This window comes from Glandiceps talaboti, chromosome 7 (assembly GCF_964340395.1).
Source record: "Glandiceps talaboti chromosome 7, keGlaTala1.1, whole genome shotgun sequence".
In the NCBI taxonomy this organism is placed as follows: Eukaryota; Metazoa; Hemichordata; class Enteropneusta; family Spengelidae; genus Glandiceps; species Glandiceps talaboti.
Genome location: NC_135555.1, coordinates 1,510,001 through 1,535,699, shown reverse-complemented (window position 1 = coordinate 1,535,699; position 25,699 = coordinate 1,510,001). Strand labels below are relative to the sequence as shown.

The 25,699-nt window shown below is 35.5% G+C and overlaps 2 protein-coding genes across 2 annotated transcripts in view; one reads left to right on the top strand and one right to left on the bottom strand.

Moving 5' to 3' along the window:
• Positions 1–12,354, top strand: part of LOC144437851 (gamma-soluble NSF attachment protein-like) — a 39,926-nt gene extending 27,572 nt beyond the window's left edge. Inside the window, exons 9-10 of the mRNA XM_078126880.1 lie at positions 2,962–2,990; positions 11,148–12,354. Of these exons, the coding sequence (XP_077983006.1) occupies positions 2,962–2,990; positions 11,148–11,285 (167 nt within the window). The 3' untranslated portion in view covers positions 11,286–12,354. The remainder of the gene's footprint in view (positions 1–2,961; positions 2,991–11,147) is intronic.
• A 4,425-nt stretch (positions 12,355–16,779) lies between these two features.
• Positions 16,780–25,699, bottom strand: part of LOC144437573 (MTOR-associated protein MEAK7-like) — a 10,157-nt gene continuing 1,237 nt past the window's right edge. The window contains exons 2-8 of the mRNA XM_078126535.1: positions 24,195–24,416; positions 23,420–23,555; positions 20,055–20,191; positions 19,213–19,549; positions 18,822–18,940; positions 18,268–18,447; positions 16,780–17,824 (exon numbers count right to left, since the gene is read on the bottom strand). Of these exons, the coding sequence (XP_077982661.1) occupies positions 17,672–17,824; positions 18,268–18,447; positions 18,822–18,940; positions 19,213–19,549; positions 20,055–20,191; positions 23,420–23,555; positions 24,195–24,416 (1,284 nt within the window). The 3' untranslated portion in view covers positions 16,780–17,671. The remainder of the gene's footprint in view (positions 17,825–18,267; positions 18,448–18,821; positions 18,941–19,212; positions 19,550–20,054; positions 20,192–23,419; positions 23,556–24,194; positions 24,417–25,699) is intronic.

Sequence of the window (25,699 nt, the reverse complement as noted above, 5' to 3'; positions counted from 1 at the left end):
AGTAATAGACTATACAATGGAGAATTTTATGTCTGCTATATGCCATGGATGAGATTGGAGATTTCTTAAATAACCAACAGTGCAGTGACCCTGTATGTGAAACTATAGTGAGATGGAATCTATTGTAACTAGTTGTTAGCGTACCATGCCTCGTATGTTAATAGGAATTTGAATTGAGGCGAGTAAAATCTGAAACCATGCATGCCAGTAAGGTTATAGTACTCTTTCTGGTACAGTATTTAGAATTACCATACATCTATTGTAAATCTTACTATACACGTGTAAAGCTCACTTTTACCACGCTTCCAGTTAATGTCATTCCTATGGGCTTCACACACATGTAGGGTGAGATTAGTTATACGCCAATTGGTGTGCTATTTAGGGGTTTTTGGTCTGGTAAAAGGTTGAGGCCTTTGAGTTTTACCAAGGACCTAACAATGTCTTATATATTTCAACACACCTTTAGCCAGGTATCATATCTATTTCAAAAACACTTAGTTCTAAAGTCTAGGAAAACATAGACACCAGGTTAAGTGCCCACAATAACATGTTGATCCCCATTAACATACAACGAGTGGTACTTTACTGCGAATTCAAGTTTTTTGGAGTGTTTTTCTCTTTTCTTTTTTTTTACTCAAATACACCTGTATTGAGACTGTGCCTTTAATGTTGGTACAACTGATACCTTGCAAATGTGGTAGAAACTCAATCAGTAAATGGATCATGGTTCTCATTAACATACAATGAGTGGTAATTTACTGTGACTTTAAGTTTTTGGAGTGTCTCTTTAGCCCCAAAGTTGGGGGGCTATTACGATGGGCTCTGTCCGTAATGTGTCATTTCTCAGACAGGCAATATCCAATTTCTTCCAAACCTGGCACAGAGGTGATATATTATATGAGACATACGCACGTCAACTTGTTTTTTTGATATATGCAAATTTGACTGAATGGCGGCCATATTTGCAGTTATAAGTCAATATAACTCAAAAACTGTAATACACAGAGACTCGATCCATTCAAGCGTCTACCCCCATATTATCCGATGCAAGCTATATTTGGAGACTTTGACTTTGACCTTGAACTTCAGGATCAATTATCAAAATAAAGTCAATTCCTGCCTATCACAGACACATTGTAGTATTTACATATTGCCAATTTCTTTTGCACTTCTTACCTTGTTCAGGAAGAACATATTTGGCACATAATGTAGTGTTAATTGTGAAATGCCACTGGAGTCAGCAGTGTTCTCCCCAGGATAGATTACAAGGATGAGGGCTAATTTACATGTCAATTTACATATGAATGGCATGATAATTTGTGTAATGATTTGCTTAATGAACAGTATGTGATATGCATGTCTTCACCATTGACATCTACTCTGACATGTTTGTACTTTAACACATACACACATTGACATTGGGATCAACCATTTCTCTTCATGTGAAATTATTATAATAATATTGTTATTTAAAGATCACCACAACTTTTGAATCACTGCAGAATTCTGCCAAGCTGGGTGGCAATGATGGTGTTAGCAACATGATTTCTGTGGAGAACACAGTTAAAGTTAGTTGTGTTGCAGAACTTCCATCTGATTACCTTGCCTCCACATAAAGGTTGTCAAACTTAAGTCCCCATCCTGTGTCACCTGTGTGACTTGTTGACCTCATCTATTTGGCAATGTACCAAATTATGCAGTGTATGTGATCCCCTTGGGTAGTTCCATCAAACCCAGTGTCATAAATCAGCATTCCACATACTTGAATGACAGCTGAGGTAAGACCAAGCAATTTAGAGCCATCATGTAGACGAGTGGTATCTCTTAAAAATAATCACAGTGAGCTTGTGTGTAAATCTTTGTTAGCTAAATTGGGAGGGAGAGACCTGTCTTCAGGTCAAGGGTCAAAGGCAGGTCAAATAAAGTTGTCAGCCAGACCTACCATGGCTTACCAAAACCACTGTTAGCTAAATTGGGAGGGAGAGACCTGTCTTCAGGTCAAGGGTCAAAGACAAGTCAAATAAAGTAGCTACCATAGCTTATCGAAACTACTGCTGGCGAAATCATGCCACATACAGGTGATTCATTGTACTAGTACTTTTCCATTCTGATTAGTAGAACAGCAAGTGTTTTCATTTCTTAGCATGTGTAGGAAAAACTGTTTCAACACCTCAAGCAACAATATATAATTTAAACTGTTATTTATTTTCAACATTTTGGAAATTGTTGGTCAGAATACATTTTTTTGTGAGAATAAATTTGCTGAAGTTAGAGAAAAATATTTGATGATAATTGGAGGATAATAGTTATTTATATTCAGTAAATCTTTGAGAGGTATAACCAGATGCAAGTCAAAAAAGTGAAAAATTGCGGAATTGTCTGACAAAATGTTATGAAGTTTATTAGTAATATGTTGATCAAGTCCTGCTTCTCTACAGGCAAACTTCGTCCAAAAATTGACAATATCAAATGTGTGCATAGTTTCTGAATTTGACTTGCACACAATAACTGCTATTATTTTGGGTGGTACATACTGTGTTCATAATTTGGATAAACAAGTATCTGAACTAAGATAGAAAATAGCAAGTCATTCTCACTGAGAGAAAACTATATTACTAGGCAGTACTCAAGTTTTATAAACAATCAAAATGGAATGTTTGTTGTGCACTCCACACTATCTGAAATATTTTATTGTACATGAGTGATTAGGTCTGTTTATCTGTGTAAGGACAATGAGTGTACCCAGTGCTTTGTTTTGTTAGTTCATATATCGGACAATGTCAGACACATACATGTTCAGGCACAGATAATGAAGAGATAACAAATTGGTACATCCAGCCCTCAGGGTGTAAGGGCTATGATAGACAACAAGTAGAACAAAGTACTAAAAAAAATTGACTTGGACCCCATGTGTTAAAGTGATGTATACAGTGTCTCCTGTAAGCCTAAAGCTCAATAGAGGTATTTTACTGAGTTGGTTCTCCCCAACTGTTATTCAGATGTCAATTAATCTTAAATCTTGGTAAGAGACAATGAAGAACCTGGTATTTCAAAATGAATGATGTGAAACAACTGTGAGAATCTAAAGGGAGATGTTAGAGTGTGCAACCTGCATGGTTTCACAACATATTCAGGAGATGTTTTGAAACCCAGATTCTCACTATCTTTATCAATGGAATCATCAGGATTAGACTTGTCATATGATAATTCGTTAGTTTAGGATAAATTTTTCTATAACTCTTCCATAAAGTGTTTTCCTTGCCCAATGTTTAATCCTATAGGGAACTTGCAATCCAGACTGAGCATGCTCAGACGCAAAGGACTACGGGATTATCTGTGGTTATCGTAATACCTAATCTGGAGCTACTGATAAAATAAACCTCCCACAATGGTCAGGGTAACTATGAATTGATCATTTGTGGTTACAAACAATGTAACATTACTGTTTACAATACCAATTCATTAGTATTTATTATCACATTTCCCATGATGCAACATTCAACATGGTGGGTTTGCAAGTTCCCTATTGAGCATTGGCCACAATGAATCACTGCAATGCAGAAAGCAATGTAGGATTGATGTTCGAAAAATTATGTTTGTATGAAATTTTATCATCAATAAGTTCTGACAAAATGACTTTTGATGTAGATCATGGTATGTTACAGTCCTGAAATTGACAAAGTGCATGGAAATGTGCTGAAATTTACAAAATGCGTGGAAATGTGCTAAAATTGACAAAGTGCGTGGAAATGTGCTCAACAAACACTTTGTATAAACATACAAACTGAGTGTGAAACTGCACATGGAAAATGCTTGAATGAACACTCCGGAACACTCGGTAAAAAAAGTTTCACAATCAGTTTGCATTTTTTACAGAGTGCTCGATTGAGCACTTTCCACATGCAGTTTCACACTCAGTTTACATTTTTGTAGAGTGCTCATTGAGCACTTTTCCGCGCGCTTTTGTAGTTTCAGAACATTTACATACCTGAAGGTTGTAGTCTTTGAAGGTGTATAGCAGTAGCTGAGCAAGAAAGACCAAAGTCTGAAGTATTTCTTATCAACAATTTCAATGTCATTCATTTTTTCTATTATGTTATTAACTTTCTTGACATTTTGATGACATTTTGATGACATTTTGATGACACCATTGCATTGGAAAGGGTCAGTTCAGGCCACGATGTCATGTTTTGCTGTGTAGCCATGACCTGATGAAAAGGTCGTTAGCCAAGTAAGTCTGAAAGTGTGTCAGTGATGTAGTATTTATGGTGCTACCATTCTGTACACACTGTACATGTACTATATTGTGTTATTGACTAACCAAGACAGGATACATGGGGATTACCATGACCTCCAGCAACGAGGCAACGAGGCAGCTGCAACTCAATGTTTCAAAAGGCAAATCCTCAAAAAAACAGATTTTCTTTGTCCAGCTGATCAATACAGCAAATCTAAATTAGGAATACCACCCAAAGCAATGTTGACCTTCCTGATTAAGGTCATCTAAAAATAGACTTTCTTGCTATAAATAAACTGGCCTTACTCTACCTTTATTGACCGGACTTTGTCTTACAAAGAGTAGGTTTGTTTTTACAGCGGACGTATTTAAAGCACAGTTCAATGGATTCAGGCAAGCATGTTAACTGCTTTGTAGAGATTTGTGCCACTTCTCATGATATACTGTTATAATTAAGATTATCAGGGGTAGAAGTTGTCAAGGCATGAAAAGAATCACTATTTGTTCCAGTTCTGAGGTCAAGGGTTTGAGATTAAGAAGAGAGCAGATTTGTCATAGGCATCACTTGCCATCATGATTTCATATCAGTATTCATGGGGAAAATCATCAAAACAGCAGAGAATATCTGTATGTGTAGAATGCTGAATAAACATCCAAAAATGGAACATCACATACACAGATCTGTTACATGTAACACTTAAGCTGGTACCATAATAAGTATATTGAACATGACATCCAGAGTTTGTATGCCTGGTTTACTGTATCTGTAAAGTACTGTGTAAACATCTCAAAATGGATTATCAATCAATCAATCAATCAATCAATCAATCAATCAATCATCAATCAATCATCAATCAATCAAAAGAGTTTGTATAGTGCCAAAATACAATGTAATGTCACATACAAAGATTAGATACACAAATACTGAAGCTGGTAGCAACTTGGTAATAATGAGAATGTTGAGCGGTATGACGTGACATCCAGGGTTTGTATAAAGCAAAGCAAAGCACTGTTTCAGAGCTGTTCTGGATGATACTTCCCTAATGTTCAAAGGTAAACAGTTCCATTCAGGGCTTGTTCTTAGCACAAAAGAATACCAATATGAATGTATTATTGATGGAATGTGTTGATAACTTTCGATATCAGGAGTTTTTCTAGACAGGCATGTGACTGGTTGTCAAAGGATACATTTGTTGACTGCAACTGTTTGATTTGAAATTTTGTACATAAGTATCAATCTGGCTAAAGCTATGCATTCTTCAAGTGATTGCTATTCCAGTGGTAAAACAGGTTAGAGTTGTGGAAACACCTTTAGCTAGAATGCCATCAGATTGGAGTGGAGGGGGAGGGGAGGGTTGTCATAGTTACGACGTCATAGTGTTAAAGACATGGGATTCTTACATACTGCTTTACAGAAGATAATGTGTTAGATCAGGACCTGCATTAGATGTAGGTTTGGAGAAGGAATGTGTGTGATGAGAGGAGGGGAAGGTAAATTTTGATGACACTTTTAGAGTATGAGTTTGTTGAATAAACAAAGATCAGTCCAGCTACAGAGAATTCACACCTTGTGAGGAGACTAGAACTTGAGGAGATAGGTAGGAGTTCAATATGAAATGACAAGAACGTGCTCCCAATGAGGTTGAATTTAAAACCTTTTATTTCTACATTTCAGCCTTGCACAAAGGACCTTTGTCAGGAATAGGTAAAAGAAGTTCAGTAGTGTTGGCCAGGCTGAACAAAAGTGTTAGAGGACATCAGATTTTCGTCATTCTAGGGCTACTGGGTACAGTGCTGTCTTTACTGGGTACAGTGTTGTCTTTACTGGGTACAGAGATGTACTCTCTTCAACCACGTCTATGTAGTTGGTGCATTTTTTAAATTCTTGAAAGCAAGAGCCAATGTAGACTGTAAAGATATACTTCTTAACTGGCTGATAGCGTGGCATGAATGTCTGTATCTTACAGACTAGAGCCAATGTTGATAAGTTATGATTGGATGACCACCCTGGATGATAAAAGGTATGACTGAGTGATGTTAGAGTGCATGGTATCATTCACAAAAGTAGACACTCTTTGTAACTTTGTCATCTTAGATAAGATAGTGTAAATCTGCCACACAGTGCAAACTCACCATTCCAAATAGATATGAGTACATATCGACTTTCAACTAGTTTCTATTACTTTCAATACCAACTAGCCTGTCTATACACAGGATCAACACCGACTAGCCTGTCTATACACAGGATCAACACCGACTAGCCTGTCTATACACAGGATCAATACAGACTAGCCTGTCTATACACATACACAGGATCAATACCAACTAGCCTGTCTATACACAGGATCAATACCGACTAGCCTGTCTATACACATACACAGGATCAATACCGACTAGCCTGTCTATACACGTACACAGGATCAATACAGACTAGCCTGTCTATACACAGGATCAATACAGACTAGCCTGTCTATACACAGGATCAATACCGACTAGCCTGTCTATACACATACACAGGATCAATACCAACTAGCCTGTCTATACACAGGATCAATACTGACTAGCCTGTCTATACACGTACACAGGATCAATACCGACTAGCCTGTCTATACACATACACAGGATCAATACCGACTAGCCTGTCTATACACATACACAGGATCAATACAGACTAGCCTGTCTATACACAGGATCAATACAGACTAGCCTGTCTATACACAGGATCAGTACCAACTAGCCTGTCTATACATGTATACAGGATCAATACAGACTAGCCTGTCTATACACAGGATCAATACCGACTAGCCTGTCTATGCACAGGATCAATACCGACTAGCCTGTCTATACACAGGATCAACACCGACTAGCCTGTCTATACACATACACAGGATCAATACCGACTAGCCTGTCTATGCACGTACACAGGATCAATACCGACTAGCCTGTCTATGCACATACACAGGATCAATACCGACTAGCCTGTCTATACACATATACAGGATCAATACCGACTAGCCTGTCTATACACATATACAGGATCAATACCGACTAGCCTGTCTTTACACATATACAGGATCAATACAGACTAGCCTGTCTATACACATACACAGGATCAACACCGACTAGCCTGTCTATACACATATACAGGATCAATACCGACTAGCCTGTCTATACACATATACAGGATCAATACCGACTAGCCTGTCTATACACATACACAGGATCAATACCGACTAGCCTGTCTATACACATATACAGGATCAATACAGACTAGCCTGTCTTTACACATATACAGGATCAATACAGACTAGCCTGTCTATACGTATACACGTACACAGGATCAATACCGACTAGCCTGTCTATACACAGGATCAATACCGACTAGCCTGTCTATACACATATACAGGATCAATACCGACTAGCCTGTCTATACACATACACAGGATCAATACCGACTAGCCTGTCTATACACATATACAGGATCAATACCGACTAGCCTGTCTATACACATATACAGGATCAATACAGACTAGCCTGTCTATACACATATACAGGATCAATACAGACTAGCCTGTCTTTACACATATACAGGATCAATACAGACTAGCCTGTCTTTACACAGGATCAGTACCAACTAGCCTGTCTTTATGCAGGATCAGTGACTCTGCTATACTTGTATGCTATCTAGCTTTCCCTGCTAGCTATTTCAACTAGTTTCTCTTTGCCACATCACCAAATAATATTTATTTAGGTGTTTCAATTATGCAAATGAAGTCATGTACATATACAACTCCAGTGAATACAGTAGTTCATTAGGTAACAAACTGTGTAATTAATTTACATGTAATATGATGTGAACTTCTACATATGGACATGCTGATATTATCAGCTACCGTGGACACTTTCAACACTCACTACCAGGTTGAAAGTGCTACCCTGATAAGCTAGATAGTGAATATTAATGAATCAACATCAGGAGATGAGATCACTGAGTGAAACCTTTTACTGATTGAAGCAATTTGACTTCCCAGTATCCCCTTGCATTGAGTTGTTACTACCCCCTGGTACATCCAAAAGTAGTCAAAAGTTTTAGGTTTGGACACTAAACTGTTGGACTGTTGGCAAAGCTTGTGTTAAGAGGACATTGTAAAGATTAACCTAGTGAAGGTTGTAAGCTATGGACATACAGATAGGGAATGCTATCTGTTCTGTCAGATACCCACGCCATGCACAAATCTCATAGGATTTGACAGCTATTCAACATTATAGCAATGGGACATTTCATTGTAAGGCAGGAAACATGCTTTGTCATTTCATACAGTGAGTCATCATTGACACCACCCATAACATCAACTAGTTTGTCTCTCCTGTCCTGCCAACCCCCACAATATCAAATAGTTTGTCTCTCCTGTCCTGCCACCCACACAATATCAAATAGTTTGCCTCTCCTGTCCTACCACCCCCACAATATCAAATTGTTTGTCTCTCCTGTCCTGCCACCCCCGCAATATCAAAAAAAATGTCTCTCTTGTCCTGCCAACCCCCACAACATCAAAAAGTCTGTTTCTTTTCTTCATGGATTGATATTCTCACCTTCCTTGTCATCTTTTATGCTTTTTAATAGTTCTCATTCAATGTATTATTTGCATTGATTCAGTAAAGTGAAAATCTGGTGAAGAAGTTATCTAGACGTGTATGGATAAGTTGTGAATTGAATCTCAATACTGAGCCAAGGAGATGTCACTTTAATCGTTCACACTGTCATGAACTGAATTGGAGTAAGCAGAACAAACACAAACAAACAAACAAACAATAACAAGAATCTAACATGAGAATTCTCTCCCTTGTTTTATAACTTGAAATGCACATGGTTGCCACTCAGATCGTGGTAAATGACACACCCCTTTTTCCTTATATGGAAACTCTGATTGACAGCATCAATCATATAAGCTGTGGCTGTGTTACACCCACCTGGGTAACCTGAAAAAATTGGCCTACTTGTTGAGGAAAGGGTATTGCAGGACATGTGGAGGAAGAGTTGATGATTGTGTATAACATTACTTTGTTGTTGGTAAATGGTATATTGATTTACGATGTATTGTTCTGTAAATGGTAGGTACTCCAGGCTACTTTAGCAGTCTGTTTTAGATCACACCATATCTTTTATGTTATGTTGAGGTACATGCTGTAATAATGCCACAAGATCTCATTACAGTATAATATCATATTCTAAGTTGGCAAGCTGTACACTAAACATTGAAATCAATATCATACATATATATAGCATCATACAAGTGTCTAATTACGTGGTCAGTATGACTGTGCTAGTTTTAATACTGTGCCCAGAAAACAAAAGTGTTCATTGTACATTGAAGAGGGCTCACTAAAGAAAACTCCCTGTGGACAGGTGCTTTGACATACACTATGCCACAATACAGAGATGACTGTGAACAATAACATATTTCCTTCTAGATTCTTTACAATCTTGGGAGTGTCTCTAGCAGAAAGGGCTGTTTTGTATGTACCGGTACCAATATCTACTAATATCTATTTGAATACCCTTGTACTGTGCACGCCCTCATCAACTAGAAAGGGCTAACCATTCGTTAATGTGTTACTGCAACCACTCTGGGCTTTGTGATAACATGGAGCATCGCAGTAACACATCAACAAATGGTTAGCCCTATGTAGTCGATGAGGACGCACAGTATATGGATATTCAAGTACAATTATGTGGTAGATATCAGTACATATACAACAATCATTTTAGCAATTTGCAAAGCTCCAAGGATTGTGAGAGAGTCCTCCACAATACTTTAAAAGTTACTTCTTTATAAAAAAATCTTTTAATTTCATGAAGTCATTATTTGTAAAACAAACATATTTATGACATTTTCAAGAGTGTTTGCTATATACATATGCTACCACACCCACTATGCCACAGTACACCTGTAGATGATTTCATTGAAATATTTCCTTCACCTTTCTTGTAAAAGTTACTTGCATTCAAACTCTTAATTTCTAACAGGAAAAGGTGCAAAACATTGGGTTTTTTTCACAACGGTTAATTTAAAAAACAAACAAGAACAGTTATTTTTAATTGAAACTACAGCTTATGATGCTTACATTGTAACCTAGTGAAGCTTCATCTGTTTCCATGACAATGGAAATGTTAGTTGCTATGAGGTATTGAGTACACATCAAGATATGGAGCTATTTTGTCATTAGTAGAATGAAACCAAAAAAAAAAAAAAAATTTGTTGGCCTGTGTGCCTTCAGTGTGCACATCCTCATAATATTATACAACAGTGATGGGAAAAAAAGTATGGAGTAATATACACATCTACTTCCTATCACAAAGAAAACTGACAAATTATTCATTTTCAGATGGAATTGGTACTTTTATTTGTGATTAGCTTAAAGAGGAACACTACTTCAGGAAATAAAGACATTTTTATAAACTGATTCATGACTCCTAAGTGCTTATTATCTATCATCACTGAAAACACTGAATATCCATTGTTCACCTAACATATATGTATTTATGCTGACTCCCATTAGGCAATGGGCCAACAACAAAATGTTGAACTGAGGCATAAATTCAACTTGGTGTTCCTCTGAAATTTACACAATGTCAACTCGATGACTCTCCAGAACCCAAAGTTTATGAATATGCCTGTATTTCCTGGCGTTGCTTTCCCCTTTTAAACTAAGATACAAATTACTGATGGTTTTTTTTCACAATAAATCTATATTCTAGCAATTCATTAATTTATTAATTTTCTTTATATTTACAAGAAACTGGTGAGAATTGTTTTTATGCAAAGAATGAAGAATTTGTATTTTTTTAAATTACACTTTATGTTGCAAATAAGTAACTGGTTTGTCATACTTTGTTTTCCATCTACAGTATGCTAAATTAGCTAAGAGTATACGTGTACCAGGGGGAGGAAGAAAGAAGAGCCCAGTAGATCAGCCAAGTGGATTAACAGATGGCGTCCAGGTAGAAGATGAAGAAGAAGATGAATATGCTGGGGGTTTATGTTAAAATGTGAGGACCTTGGACACTGAGGGCGCTATTTATACTTGGACTGTACTTAACATCTCCAATACTTGTACATGTATGGGTGAGATTGTTATGAACAGCAAGCAAGAGTTGAACTGTTATTGGCACAGTTCAACAAGAATACAGAGATAATTGTCAGGAAATAAGACAGACATGTCAGGTAGAGTTGTGATCCTGCACACAAATCAAGAATTATAGTTTGTCTTGGTACCCTCCATCATGGTACAGAAATTCATTTCGATAAGTGATTTATTTGGGCATTTTAACAAAGATAGGAATATTACGAATAATACAAAAGCCATCCCATAATAAGCTGACTCTAACAAGTATATGTGATGATATAAGGAAGATACCAATGTAGGAAATAATTAAAAGTACTTTACAAGAATGAGTGATTTCAAAGGTAGTGTTATTTCCCACATTGACACTCCCTCTAAATAATACCATAACGATAGTAAATAGTAAATAAAGACAAAACTTTCAAAACACATTACTACACAGCGTCACATGAGTTTGACAGTATAGGTTTGCAGTAAAAAAATATTTGACAATTTTTATTATTTTAAATTTGAATAGTAAACTATTGAAGTGCAATATGAAGAAACTAAACATGTACATGTTTTTGGTAATAACATTTTATTTGATATTTACAACAGAGTTTTTGTGTCAGTGTTTGTAAGGTGTCATACAAACTATAGAGATATACCAAGTTTATAGTATGGCCTACCCAATGTAAATAACATGTTATAGTTATACATGTATATATAAATCAAAATGTTTCATCATCCCAACAAAGAGAGAGATAAATACTTTTGAAATTTAATAGCATGGCAAGACCAATGGCAATGAGTAAATGGCTTCCACATTTCCTAACAATTCATTTTTGTTGCCAACATGCAAACATTCTATTTTGTAGGAAAATATTGATGTAATGTCATATATGCGATAACTAACTATCTTCATTCATGTATAAACTGTTGTTGAATTGGGTATACTGGTATATTGCAATGTCATTTTAGAAATTTCAGATAAACTTAGCTCTGTTTACACATAGGCATCCTAATACTCACAATTCCTAGCTCTGGTAGAACAGCAATGGTTTTACAGCCATGATGATAAATGTTTTGGACACACATGCACACATATACATGTATGTATGACGTGTGTGTGTGTGTGTGTGTGTGTGTGTGTGTGTGTGTGTGTATATACACACATACATACATACATGCATGCATGCATGCATACAATACATACATACATACATACATACATACATACATACATACATACATACATACATACATACATACATACACACATACATACATACATACATACATACATACACACATGCATACGTACGTACGTACGTACGTACGTACGTACATACATGAACACACATACACATGAACACACACACACATACACATACATATATATATATTATCCATACATATGGATTGTATGATACACATTACACATACAAAACAAATTCAGATCAGGTTTTCAGTTGACCTCATTAGACAGAAAAGTTTGTATGTATGATATAAGGATATACTTACATGTATATAGACACCAAACTGCCACTGACTTCAACCTGAGGTATGAGTGTAAAAGATTCACCATACCCTTATCAACAGGGTTTGTGTTTTAAAGTCCATACATGGGAATCCAAATGTGGATTTGTAATCGACTGCAGTACATCATGTATATGAAATCAGTGTACAAGAATTTTACATGTTATGTTTTTATGATTCAATGAAAATATTGGTAAATTCTATACTATTTATAAGTTTTTATACAGAAATTGTGGTCTGAAACAAGTATAAGTTCAATGAAAAGCAGACTAGTTATTTTCATGTTTCTTGTAACTTTATCTCTGCACTTTTTTTGTGAAGTACTGAACATTTATTTTAATCTGTAACAAGTCTGTCAGGTAGCAAAATTATTGTCTGTACGACTTGTCTTCAGTATTTCATTGATTGGACTAAAGGTATTACTTTGTAAATTGACTGTAGTACATTGTATATGAAATTAATGTCAAAGAACTTTGCGTGTTGTAAATGTCAAGTTCAAGATAAAAACCATTAGAAAACCTTTAGCTAGCATATGTTGATTTGTGACCACACTTTAAATACTCTCACAGTAGATGAGAGCTAGCACAGTTGGAGATCCAGGGCCATGGAACTTACTCTCACAGTAGGTGAGAGCTAGCACAGTTGGAGATCCAGGGCCATGGAACTTACTCTCACAGTAGATGAGAGCTAGCACAGTTGGAGATCCAGGGCCATGGAACTTACTCTCACAGTAGATGAGAGCTAGCACAGTTGGAGATCCAGGGCCATGGAACTTACTCTCACAGTAGATGAGAGCTAGCACAGTTGAAGATCCAGGGCCATGGAACTTACTCTCACAGTAGATGAGAGCTAGCACAGTTGAAGATCCAGGGCCATGGAACTTACTCTCACAGTAGATGAGAGCTAGCACAGTTGAAGATCCAGGGCCATGGAACTTACTCTCACAGTAGATGAGAGCTAGCACAGTTGAAGATCCAGGGCCATGGAACTTACTCTCACAGTAGATGAGAGCTAGCACAGTTGGAGATCCAGGGCCATGTAACTTACTCTCACAGTAGATGAGAGCTAGCACTTTTGAAGATCCAGGGCCATGGAACTTACTCTCACAGTAGATGAGAGCTAGCACAGTTGGAGATCCGAGGCCATGGAACTTACTCTCACAGTAGATGAGAGTTAGCACATTTGGAGATCCAGGGCCATGGAACTTACTCTCACAGTAGATGAGAACTAGCACATTTGGAGATCCAGAGCCATGGAACTTACTCTCACAGTAGATGAGAACTAGCACAGTTGGAGATCCAGGGCCATGGAACTTACTAGTAGGTGAGAGCTAGCACAGTTGGAGATCCAGGGCCATGGAACTTACTCTCACAGTAGATGAGAGCTAGCACAGTTGGAGATTCAGGGCCATGGAACTTACTCTCACAGTAGGTGAGAGCTAGCACAGTTGGAGATCCAGTGCCATGGAACTTACTCTCACAGTAGATGAGAGCTAGCACAGTTGGAGATCCAGGGCCATGGAATTTACTCTCACAGTAGATGAGAGCTAGCAGAGTTGGAGGTCCAGGGCCATGGAACTTACTCTCACAGTAGATGAGAGCTAACACAGTTGGAGATCCAGGGCCATGGAACTTACTCTCACAGTAGATGAGAACTAGCAGAGTTGGAGATCCATGGCCATGGAACTTACTCTCACAGTAGATGAGAGCTAGCACAGTTGGAGATCCAGGGCCATGGACAGTCTAGTTGACAGATCGTTAAAGGTTTTTATCCAGAACTCACTCTGAGTATTTGTAAGAAGAAATGATAGTACTGTGAACAATGTACAAGTTTAAAACCAGTCTACCTACTTCAGTGTTGCATGACTTATGAATACATTAAATTTCTCCTGTTCTGTGTACAAATTATATTTTTCTCTTACTATGCATTTCAACTTTCAGTAGCTAGTTAACACAATCAAGAAGAAAGACATTTCTGTATAATGTCTTGTAAGACTGTAAACTGGAAAAGTCCTTCTTATGGATGACACTCTTTATCATTCTTAAGTGTCCACAATGATGTTTCTTTCAGTCTAGTAATACTTCTACTTCTTTGACATGAATTCTTGCAGTGAAAATTGGACAATAAATGTACATACCCAATAAATGAATAAATGAGAATAGAAGACAAACAGTGCAAGTTGTGTTTTTATTGCAACAACACATCAATTTACAAAAAACATTATGGCTTGGACATCGCTAGTCACATATGCCATGTCATCAATGCTAGCATCAACAAATAAGAAGTGATACCATTCACCAAACTGTATACATTATGGCTTGGACATCGCTATAAGTCCCATATGCCATGTCATCAATGCTAGCATCTAAAAATAAGAAGTGATACCATTCACCACACTGTATACATTTATACTCTAGTAAAACATGACAAAAATAAATATAATGCATAACGTAAGGCTACATTTGTATTCATATATGTAAAATGTATCAATTATAAAGTAATATGCAATTTTTCAGTGTTTTGTTAAGGGCATTAGGGGGTGGGGGGTGGGTGGGTAGGGGTAAAATCTACCAGAGTCTCCAAGTACTTAAAATTTCCCACCAACATGGTGATACATGTACAAGATATGGCCCGGACTCTATCCAAATGTTAAAAGAGTTACCTAATCTATTAGAAAGGTTCCCAACCTGAGCAAAAATACTGAATTCTTGTCGACATACTATTTATAGCCTTACATCATGCACTGTATAAACAAAATATTGCAGTGCATAGATTTTGACAGTTTTGAAAGTGATATGTGATGAAAATTTGCATAACCAGGTGGCTTTGATTGAGGCTGTACAAATATTACGTTGAAATCACTGTAAGTTTTGTATATTTATAGTACCAGGGTAAATGTTATTTGTAAATGGCAACTGTTGATTGTAAAGTTTGATTCTCTACTGTTAGCAAAATAACTTAAAGTACTTATCGCATATGTCCTTGCATGAAAATTGTCTTGAAACGTGTAAAACACAGTACATGTACTAATGCAGGATAATGTTATCCATAAATAACAGTTCACCTAAATATTCCACATGACAATCTATGTCAAACTTTTAATTTGCTTTAATACTGCTATGGGAGTAGTGTATACAAGGCTGCACCAACTACATCAGTTTACTATACTGCCAAGGAGATAGTTATTTAAACTTTCAAAAATCCTACAGATAACCTGGTTAGCTAAAAGCTAGTCTTCCCCAGGACCCTCTAAAAGACAACAAAAACAGGAAAAGTTAAAACACAGACAGACATACAAATATAAGACAAATACAACAGATATAAAACAGGTATATCAAAACTCTAAGTGAAAATAAGTATGACTCTACGAGTGGCATTTTTCACTCACCGACAATGTTTTGATATACCTATACATATCCTGGTAGTAAAGCAAACAAACTAACCATTCTGAAAATCCCAGGGATTCCTGTTGACATACAGGTAACTTGACTCTTAGGTGCTAGAATTTTTTTATACTAAACTATCTCTCTAGGAACATTACAACCATCATTTTCATATTTGTGAAATGTTCTCATAATTTGTAAATCAATGAATAATTAGGAGCAAGGTTTGAAGAGAGATATATTTCAGTTCATGATAAAACAATTTTGTGATGGGATGGGATGAAAGTATCTTTTGTTGTCTTTGGGAAATCTACAGGTCATTCTCTCCATATATACCGGTACACATCACTACAACTGAACACACTCTTCCAGTGGAGGAAAATCCAAATACATTGTAATACAATCAATTTTAACAGATCATTCTTTCCATGTAGTACACATCAATTCAACTGAACACACACTCCAATATAGTATAAGATTCAAATAATACCATAATCTTGTCAAGAATCCAGAAAATAGACGAACATTCCATAAATCTGTAAAAATTAATTTCAACATTTCCAAATATTAAAGTATATATCATTCTTATGAAATCATATCATTACACCATAGACCGTGGAGTCGTTCTCCAAAACAATGTCTCTGATTGCACTAGATTTATCAGTCAAAATTTTTGCATGACTTGAAAGACTCAAAAGAAATGGAATGCATACAAAGCAGGGAGTTGTGTCATCTACAAGGCAATGTTAAGAAAACTTAGATTGGTTTCACACAGACAGCTGATGCATATTTCTCCATAGTGATGACTTGTAAGGGTTGCATTGAGCAGTTCATACTTATTTATAAAACTTCTATATTAAATCCAATTACAATAGTACTGAGACAAAACATTCCATGTACTTTTTAACCAATACTAGTACTACTAAAGCTATCTGTGTACTGCTAATTGAAAGATACCTGTCTAGAAGACAGATGTGAGGTCATAGGTCAACTGATATGCTGACCTTTGACATGAATCTTGGCTATACTGTTGTACTCTACAGACAACTATTCAATACAGCTATGACAACTGAGAGCACCGTATTGACAGGTATGGCAGCACAGAGTATCTTTGGTTAATGTCTGTCTCTTGTAAAAAGACACAAAACATATATATTCATTTATAAAATGTTGAATTTATGTGTAATATTGACCTGTAAAGTGATATCGGTTTTATCACCTCGCTGTGTGTATTATGAATTCTCACTACTAACTTGTACTCTTTGAGAATAAATTGTTATCATTGGGTAATAAATCAAACAAAGTGACATGAAAATAGCATGGAAGACTGCAAATTGGATCACAGCAACATTGTCATTTTATGCAGCAGCATTGAGTTGATAAATTTGACAAGTTTTGATCACTGATTTTAGATTGGTGGTAGATCTTTGACATCGGGTATATCAGCTGTTGGATCTTGTTCACGTAATCCTTCACTCTTTCTCTCTTTACCAATCAATTCTAGTATGGCCTTAGCTTCAGGGTCTGCATCTAGAATACTAGGTCTAGGTTCCTCATCATCCTTGGACAGAATAGAAAAGAATATAATAAGTTTATCTAATATTCCTGGCACAATTAATCTTTATTATGATTGACTGACTATACATTGTACAAACATATATGTACTGGTACATATGTAAATATATACACACTATGTATTGCATGCATGCACACACACCCACACGTGTAATCCATACATGCACATACATACATACATACATACATACATACATACACACATACACACATACATACATACATACATACATACATACATACATACATACATACATACATACATACATACATACACGCACACACACACACCAGTGTAGAATGTTCCATATTTCCATTGAAAGACATTTTGACAAACTAGTACATACATACGTATGTTGAATAATAAATACACCAACAAATATTCAAATGAGATGCTAAATTTCTGACATTGATGTAACTGTTGATTACCTCAGATTTAGTAGGAGGTGGACCAACTGACCATACTTCAAGTACATCAACTTTAAAATTAGCTTGTTTAGAGAGTTGTGGACTGTCATATGTTGTACATCTTGGTTCAGCTTTGCTGTGACCATCACCAAAATTAGCATCTAACCACAGACCACAGTAATTAAACTGACCACCCATTCCCTGTCAACAGAAAATATACTCTATTATTTCAACATTTCATTTTTGTGACAAAATGTGAAAATTTTTCCAATTTTCTTAAAATCATCATATCTTGTCACATCTAGCATACTCAAGCTACTGAGTCTCTTAAAATGTAAACCACATCTCAAAGGTTATGAAATTTAAAGTCTGTACAAAATTTGACCATCATATTCTGCCAAACATGTCACATGATCATTACCAATATAATACATACTCTATAACTATGATAGCCTGAGCAAGAAATGAAATGAGGTGATCTGACGCTTCTTGTGTTTTTATTCAAAGTTAAAGTTGAAATGCATAATATATCATTCTGTAAATCCTATGGAATATGAGCACACAATAAAACTAACCAGTCCATTGGGTAAAGTTTGTTGTTTCTGGTTCAAATACATAAAATTATCATTCCTTCCAGACGATTCAAAGACTTCCATATACGGAGACAAACTGAACAGGAAACAGCTTGGATTCCCTGCAAGGTAAATAATTCACAAATGACAATAATTGTGTTCTGGATATGAAATCCAGGCAAAATACACAAGACAGTCACATTAGAGATATGAATATTGTAGAATAAACATGTAATGGTTGTTATCAAATCATCCAAATGCAAATTTTAAAATTTTTAGCACTTGGAAGGTTGGGTCCAATATGTCCCTCAGTTGTGTACTATTTTCAGCAAAATTCGTAATAAATAAAGAATTTGCCAGTGTACAAAACACTCCCTACATTTCAAAGACTTACCATAAAAGTTAGGGTGTGTTTGCCAACTTTCTGAGGCAAAGCCACCAAATACATGTCCATCATCATCACGTACAATGATTATAGTTGGTCCTTTTACTGTGATGTGTTGTAGGAAGGTAGCATAACTTTCTCCATGTAATCGAGTTGAAAATGACAATCTCCATTCAGTTTGCAGTTTTTGTGGTAAATGATGGTTGAGAAACAAGACAGATGGAATGTCCAGAATACTGTTTAGTTTACTCCAGATAAATTTCACTTCCTGACATGAAGGAAAGTGTGCTGCTTGTTGGTACATTGCAGTCGAATCCAGGGAAGCTCCTGATGCCCCTTCATCACTCTGAAAGTAGATATAGTTTATTTTTTAGTTATAAAAATGCTAACAAAAAGGAAAAGTTTAATTCAGTTCAATTCAATCACTTGTTTGCACTTTCAACCTATATTTTGACAATCTTAAGCTCAAAACTGAAAGTTCTCATTCTTTAGCACATCTGTGTCTTTCTTGCACCCTCCCATTGTCTCTGTTCCTCTCCCCATCTGTCTGTCTGTCTGTCTGTCTGTCTATGGTCTGTCTGTCTCTCCCTCTCACTCCCTATTTCTGTGTGTCTGTCTGTTTGTTTGTCTGTCTCTCCCTCTCACTCCCTATTTCTGTGTCTGTCTGTCTGTTTGTCTGTCTCTCCCTCTCACTCCCTATTTCTGTGTGTCTGTCTGTTTGTTTGTCTGTCTCTCCCTCTCACTCCCTATTTCTGTGTGTCTGTCACTTTGTCACTACTCTAACAAAATCTGTCTTTTCCGCTCCACTATCCTACTGTTAAGAAAGCAAAATACCAACTCAAGTCAACTACCTGATCTTGTTGAAACTTGAAAGCATATCTGAATACATCAGTGAGTACCCTTGAAAAGTGAGGCTTAGAACTTAACCACTTCTCTATATCTTCATCATTATACGAGGCATCTGGTAAATCAAAGCTTGCAGCTTCAGCTGAGAAATAAATAAATATACAAAGGATGTTACAAGGAAAAAACAATGTACTCTAGTGATGCTCATTTCTCAACAATACTACACTTTACTACCAGGATGAGATTAAATGTCATATTTTATGATTATGTTGCTTTCAGTATTCTTCTGAGGATGTATTCATATGCAAATCATATAATTTGCATATGAATATAATATTGTTATGTTAATTTCTAGTTTTCATTTTATTGTTTTGCTAAAATGACATGATTGGGTCCATAGACATATATGCTATCAATTCTTTGTGGAGAACTGGATTTTATATTACGATTTCAGATAATAACCCACCTTTGGTAGTTGGAATTGGCAACCTAAAACACAACTGATAAGAGTTTTACAGCTGACAGCTGGGTAGTGTTGGGTTTCCATAACTACCAGCACATAAACATCATAGAAGTACTCCCCACCTTGTACAATAATTGTACAAGACAGCATGTAATATACTTTTAATTACAATACATTATTATATACCATATCAACTCTACACTAAATGTATAATGAATAGAATTATTGAAAACACAGATATCAAAATTGACAATTTGCAACTTTTTTAACACCTATTTTTTTACTATCTATTGCATGACCTCTACAATAGCTATTTTACCATACCAAAGCTGAGTACCATAAAATTCCTTATAGAAGCAGACACCTCAATAAAAGTCACATCAGACAATGTCCATGGAATTTTCACAACTTTTGGAAATGCCACAATATTCTGATAAAGTAAGGCTACATTGGCTTTTTGAGCTTGTTACAGTCGAAATCTAAAGAGAACAATGGGCCTTTCAAAACGTAGAGAAAGAAATGAACGTCTGTTGTCAATACATGTCATCATACTTGTGTCTAATTCATGCCCACGCATTGTTTACTGTAACAAAAGGTACTTGTATGAGTCATATATACGTATAGAGCATGACTTGTGTGTGTGTGATCAGGAGACAATGATGACAAGTATTACGAAACTCATCTTTCTGAAGAAAGATTATAGCAATTTTGAATTACAAGTCTTGCTGCATGGTTTGACATACTGTAGTATGTGTTCAAATAGAAATATGACATGTACACCCTGGTCATTCTACATCATGGTAATATCTGTCTATCACATTAGTTCTGCTCTAATCAAAAGTAGTCAAAACATTCAGAATTATTAAACATTATTTCCCCAGTTTTTCTTGAATTACAAAACTGTAAACTCGTGCAGGAAAACTATATTTATAACTCTTCACTCAACCAGAAAACACTCATGACAATTTCCTCAATTGAAGAAAAACAAATATTTCGAAATAATAATCAATGTAATATGGAATTACTTTAAAAGCTGGAAGAGATTGTGTTGCACATTAAGCTTAGCTCTATTATAGTTCTACAGGAAGTAAATAGTAAGAATTCCTCTATGAAACAATTTAATGTTGTATATTATTGACGATGCTGAAATTTGACATTAATTTCTTTACTTCCCTCATGATATATGCATACCAAATGAAAGTCTAATAAAATACAAACCAATAGCAAACACACCTAAACAATGAATTAGACTGTAAGATATGTCGTGCCGTTCCACTCTCACCGGCACCCTGTCATAGCATACCTTACAGACTAACAATGCATAGAATGATGATAAATTCATTGAAATGTAAAATAACCAATGAACCAATCACTGCTTACAACACAACATATAATGTGATGACACTTTCATTTTACATCTATCCTTGCAGCATTGAAATGTAAAATAACCAATGAACCAATCACTGCTTACAACACAACATATAATGTGATGACACTTTCATTTTACATCTATCCTTGCAGCATTGAAATGTAAAATAACCAATGAACCAATCACTGCTTACAACACAACATATAATGTGATGACACTTTCATTTTACATCTATCCTTGCAGCATTGAAATGTAAAATAACCAATGAACCAATCACTGCTTACAACACAACATATAATGTGATGACACTTTCATTTTACATCTATCCTTGCAGCATTGAAATGTAAAATAACCAATGAACCAATCACTGCTTACAACACAACATATAATGTGATGACACTTTCATTTTACATCTATCCTTGCAGCATTGAAATGTAAAATAACCAATGAACCAATCACTGCTTACAACACAACATATAATGTGATGACACTTTCATTTTACATTTATCCTTGCAGTCTCCACATTTCTGACAAAAATCATTTTGTTTGATTGTCCACTACAAATAATATTAATTTGGATTTTGAATAAATTAAAGTAAATCTAATTTTAAAAAATATAAAAGGAAACTTGATGGTCTCATCAAACTTTAACTTGAATTGAATTAAATCTAATGACTTTGACTATAAACTTTCATCATGTTTACAAAATATCATCACGCAAATCATAAAAGCTTTTAAAGAATTACCGTAACTTTAATTTTTATTCGAATTGATGAATAACAAATCATGTAAATCTGAGTAATGAAAAATGATATTTGTTGATTTTAGCCAGACGCTGTCTACTACTGAAGGGAAAACACTACATTAAAAGTAAATATGAACACTAAATGCTAAATATAACAACTAATGAACAATGCATGCAATGTGTATGCTAATATAACATGACAGACAGAAATGATGGCAATTATGAAGCAGTTGGCATGACAACGAGTATCATTGTTTAGATGACATCATACCTTCCATTTCTGCTTTATCCTTTTTCACTGGTCAAGAGAATTATATAAAAATAAAATATGTATCATGCAAATTGACAGTATTTTGTAAGATGTATTGAAAGACAATACCTTCCCATCTCATTCACTTAATCAATCAAACCATCACTATTTCAATCAATCAACACATCACTATAGAATACGACGTACAAAATTAGAGTAAGGTTTCATTTCCATGACGACACCTAATTGTGGATTCAGCATGTGAGCTGATGGCACAATTTAAATATGTCTTATTATGTATTCAACCAATAATGGTCTATACAAGAATGCCATTCTAGACTAGTGGGACACAGCTATCACCACAGACAAAGAAGGACAGCAAAATTTAAAATGAAAAATATTAGTTAGGATTGCAAATACCATGGTAGTACTAGTCCTTCGAGTCTATGTGTAGGCTATTAAAACCACTATTACTAAAATTTCACCATTATTTCATTCACCCATCAACCACTACAATAACAATACTTAGCCAATACTGCTTACCTTTCCAAAGTAAATCTCGTAGTAAATACTGTGCAAATCTGTTATTGGCCACTGTTGTGGTTGCTAGCTGCCAATTCTTTGCTTCAATAGCAGGTTGCATGGCATCTTCTATTGAGTGGATGATATCACTAACAAACTAACAAACATAAGTGGAAAGAATAACTAACAAACAAAACATAAGAGTGAATTCTATGTTCATTATCAAGAAAGGAAAAGAAACAAAATAAAGTCTATATTCAGTCTTACTAGTTTACTACATTGCTTTGTGACTAAAATCATTTATTTCAATACAGTTTATTATTTTCATATCAATATTTCAAACATATCAAAATTTCACTTTGTCAACACATCCAATATTTTTATGACAACAAATACACGCACTTTAATCCTGAAAAGATCTGTACACTATGAAACTAAATAGTTGATGTAAGGGTTCTAATAAGAATTATAGTCTGATAAATTTGACTCAAAACAAAGAAAATACGGACATCAGTCTGTACATTTTAAATTTACCACTGTGTAAACATTTTGGCCAACTTCTGAATTTTTTTTATTGTTAAAAATGTTTTCCCTATCAAATATCAAATTACAAGGGAATGTCAGATTTATCATTTGGCTAAATACAAACAGTGTTTTGTCAATACTGATCACCATATCACATGTAGAATTGTTATAAATTCTTGACTGGATGTAAGATTGCTCAGGCAACACACTAAGGGGTCTGGTGTCAAAAGTCTGATAATATACTAACCTAAGGAGTCTTATAGCAACATACCTGATACATTTCATGTGATGTCACACTATCCTTGTTTTCTGTTGCTAGGTGATGGATGATGTGACTTTGCTCTTCTGGTGTTCCTTTCAGTAGGAGTGCCATGACAACTAGAAACATATCCATGGTAACGATGGAGTGTTTTTCTGTACCTTTCATAACAGCACACATTTCGTCATGTAACCTAACTGTTGTCTTTTCTGATAGATGATCACCAATGTATGCCTGAGATTGTAAAAGACAGTAAAATTATTAAGTCAATGCAAAATAGTGTCAAAATTCAGATTAATTTAATTGATATATGCAAAAAATAAAAAAATAAATTGGTAATTATGAAACTATGAAATGTTTCCAGTAGAGTGCAAATACCAATGCCAATAGTTATATGCCCACGCAGTACATGTATAAATGGAGTGGAGTCATGATGGGTGAATGGTTAGCCTGACCGGCTTGGAATCTACTGGTTGCAGGTTCAAGCCCTGTCGCTGCCTGTTGTTTGTTTCTGAGTGGCTAAAGTCCTTGGGCAAGATTTGAACCACGACTGTGCCTCAGTCAACCCGGCTGTATAATTGGGGACCTGGTAGGATGTAGGTTGCAATGTGAAGGCTTTAATCATAATGTGCTGAAATGGCTGCAATGGATTGTATGCTCCCCAGGGAGTTGAGGAAGACTAAAGGGCCGTTGTGTTATTCTGATCCGAGCCTGGGGTAATAATTGTAAAGCACTTTGAGCACGGCGTGACAAAACGCTATATAAGAACCCAACATTATTATTATTATTATAAATAATAAAAGGTATTCTCTAATTCCTAACTATCTCTTCAAAAATGTTAAAAACTTGAATCCCACCTGTGAATAGAATTCAGATATCTGATATAATATTGATAAAATCCTCACTAAAAGTAAGAGAAGCATATCAGAGAAGGCACAATTCCTAGCAGTAATACAAGTTGTATGTAACGAATAGCTAAGTTTGTATCACCAGCATGACACCATTCTTGCTATTATCTGTAGCTAAATTGGACTGTGAGTGATAACAATATTATATGAGACATTGGGAGGTATGGGAATTTACTATGTCTATAAATTATTCAATTTTTACTCAAAATTTTGGGACAATATTGAATAAGAATTTTTGTGCGATTTAATTTCATGATAAAATATTTCTAAAACTGAATTTGGATGTAAGTGACAAATGGTTGATGTCATGATATACACAGACAATACATAGAGAGTAACAAGACACTGTGTATAATCACATGTCATGTACATCATTGCTAGGTCAAAGGTCACATCTTATATACGTCATCTCTGGTCAATGGTCAGAAGTGATTGCCTCCTAACAATTCAAACTATTTATAGCTAATTCAACATTTGAATCTTTATGTTCTACTACACTCAATTTTATGAAATTAGGTTCCTTTTATTCAAATTCTTGTTTTACAACAGTAAATACGTAGTGTGTTTTTACTAGGGCTTTGTCCCAGACAAAATAAATCTGATCAGATA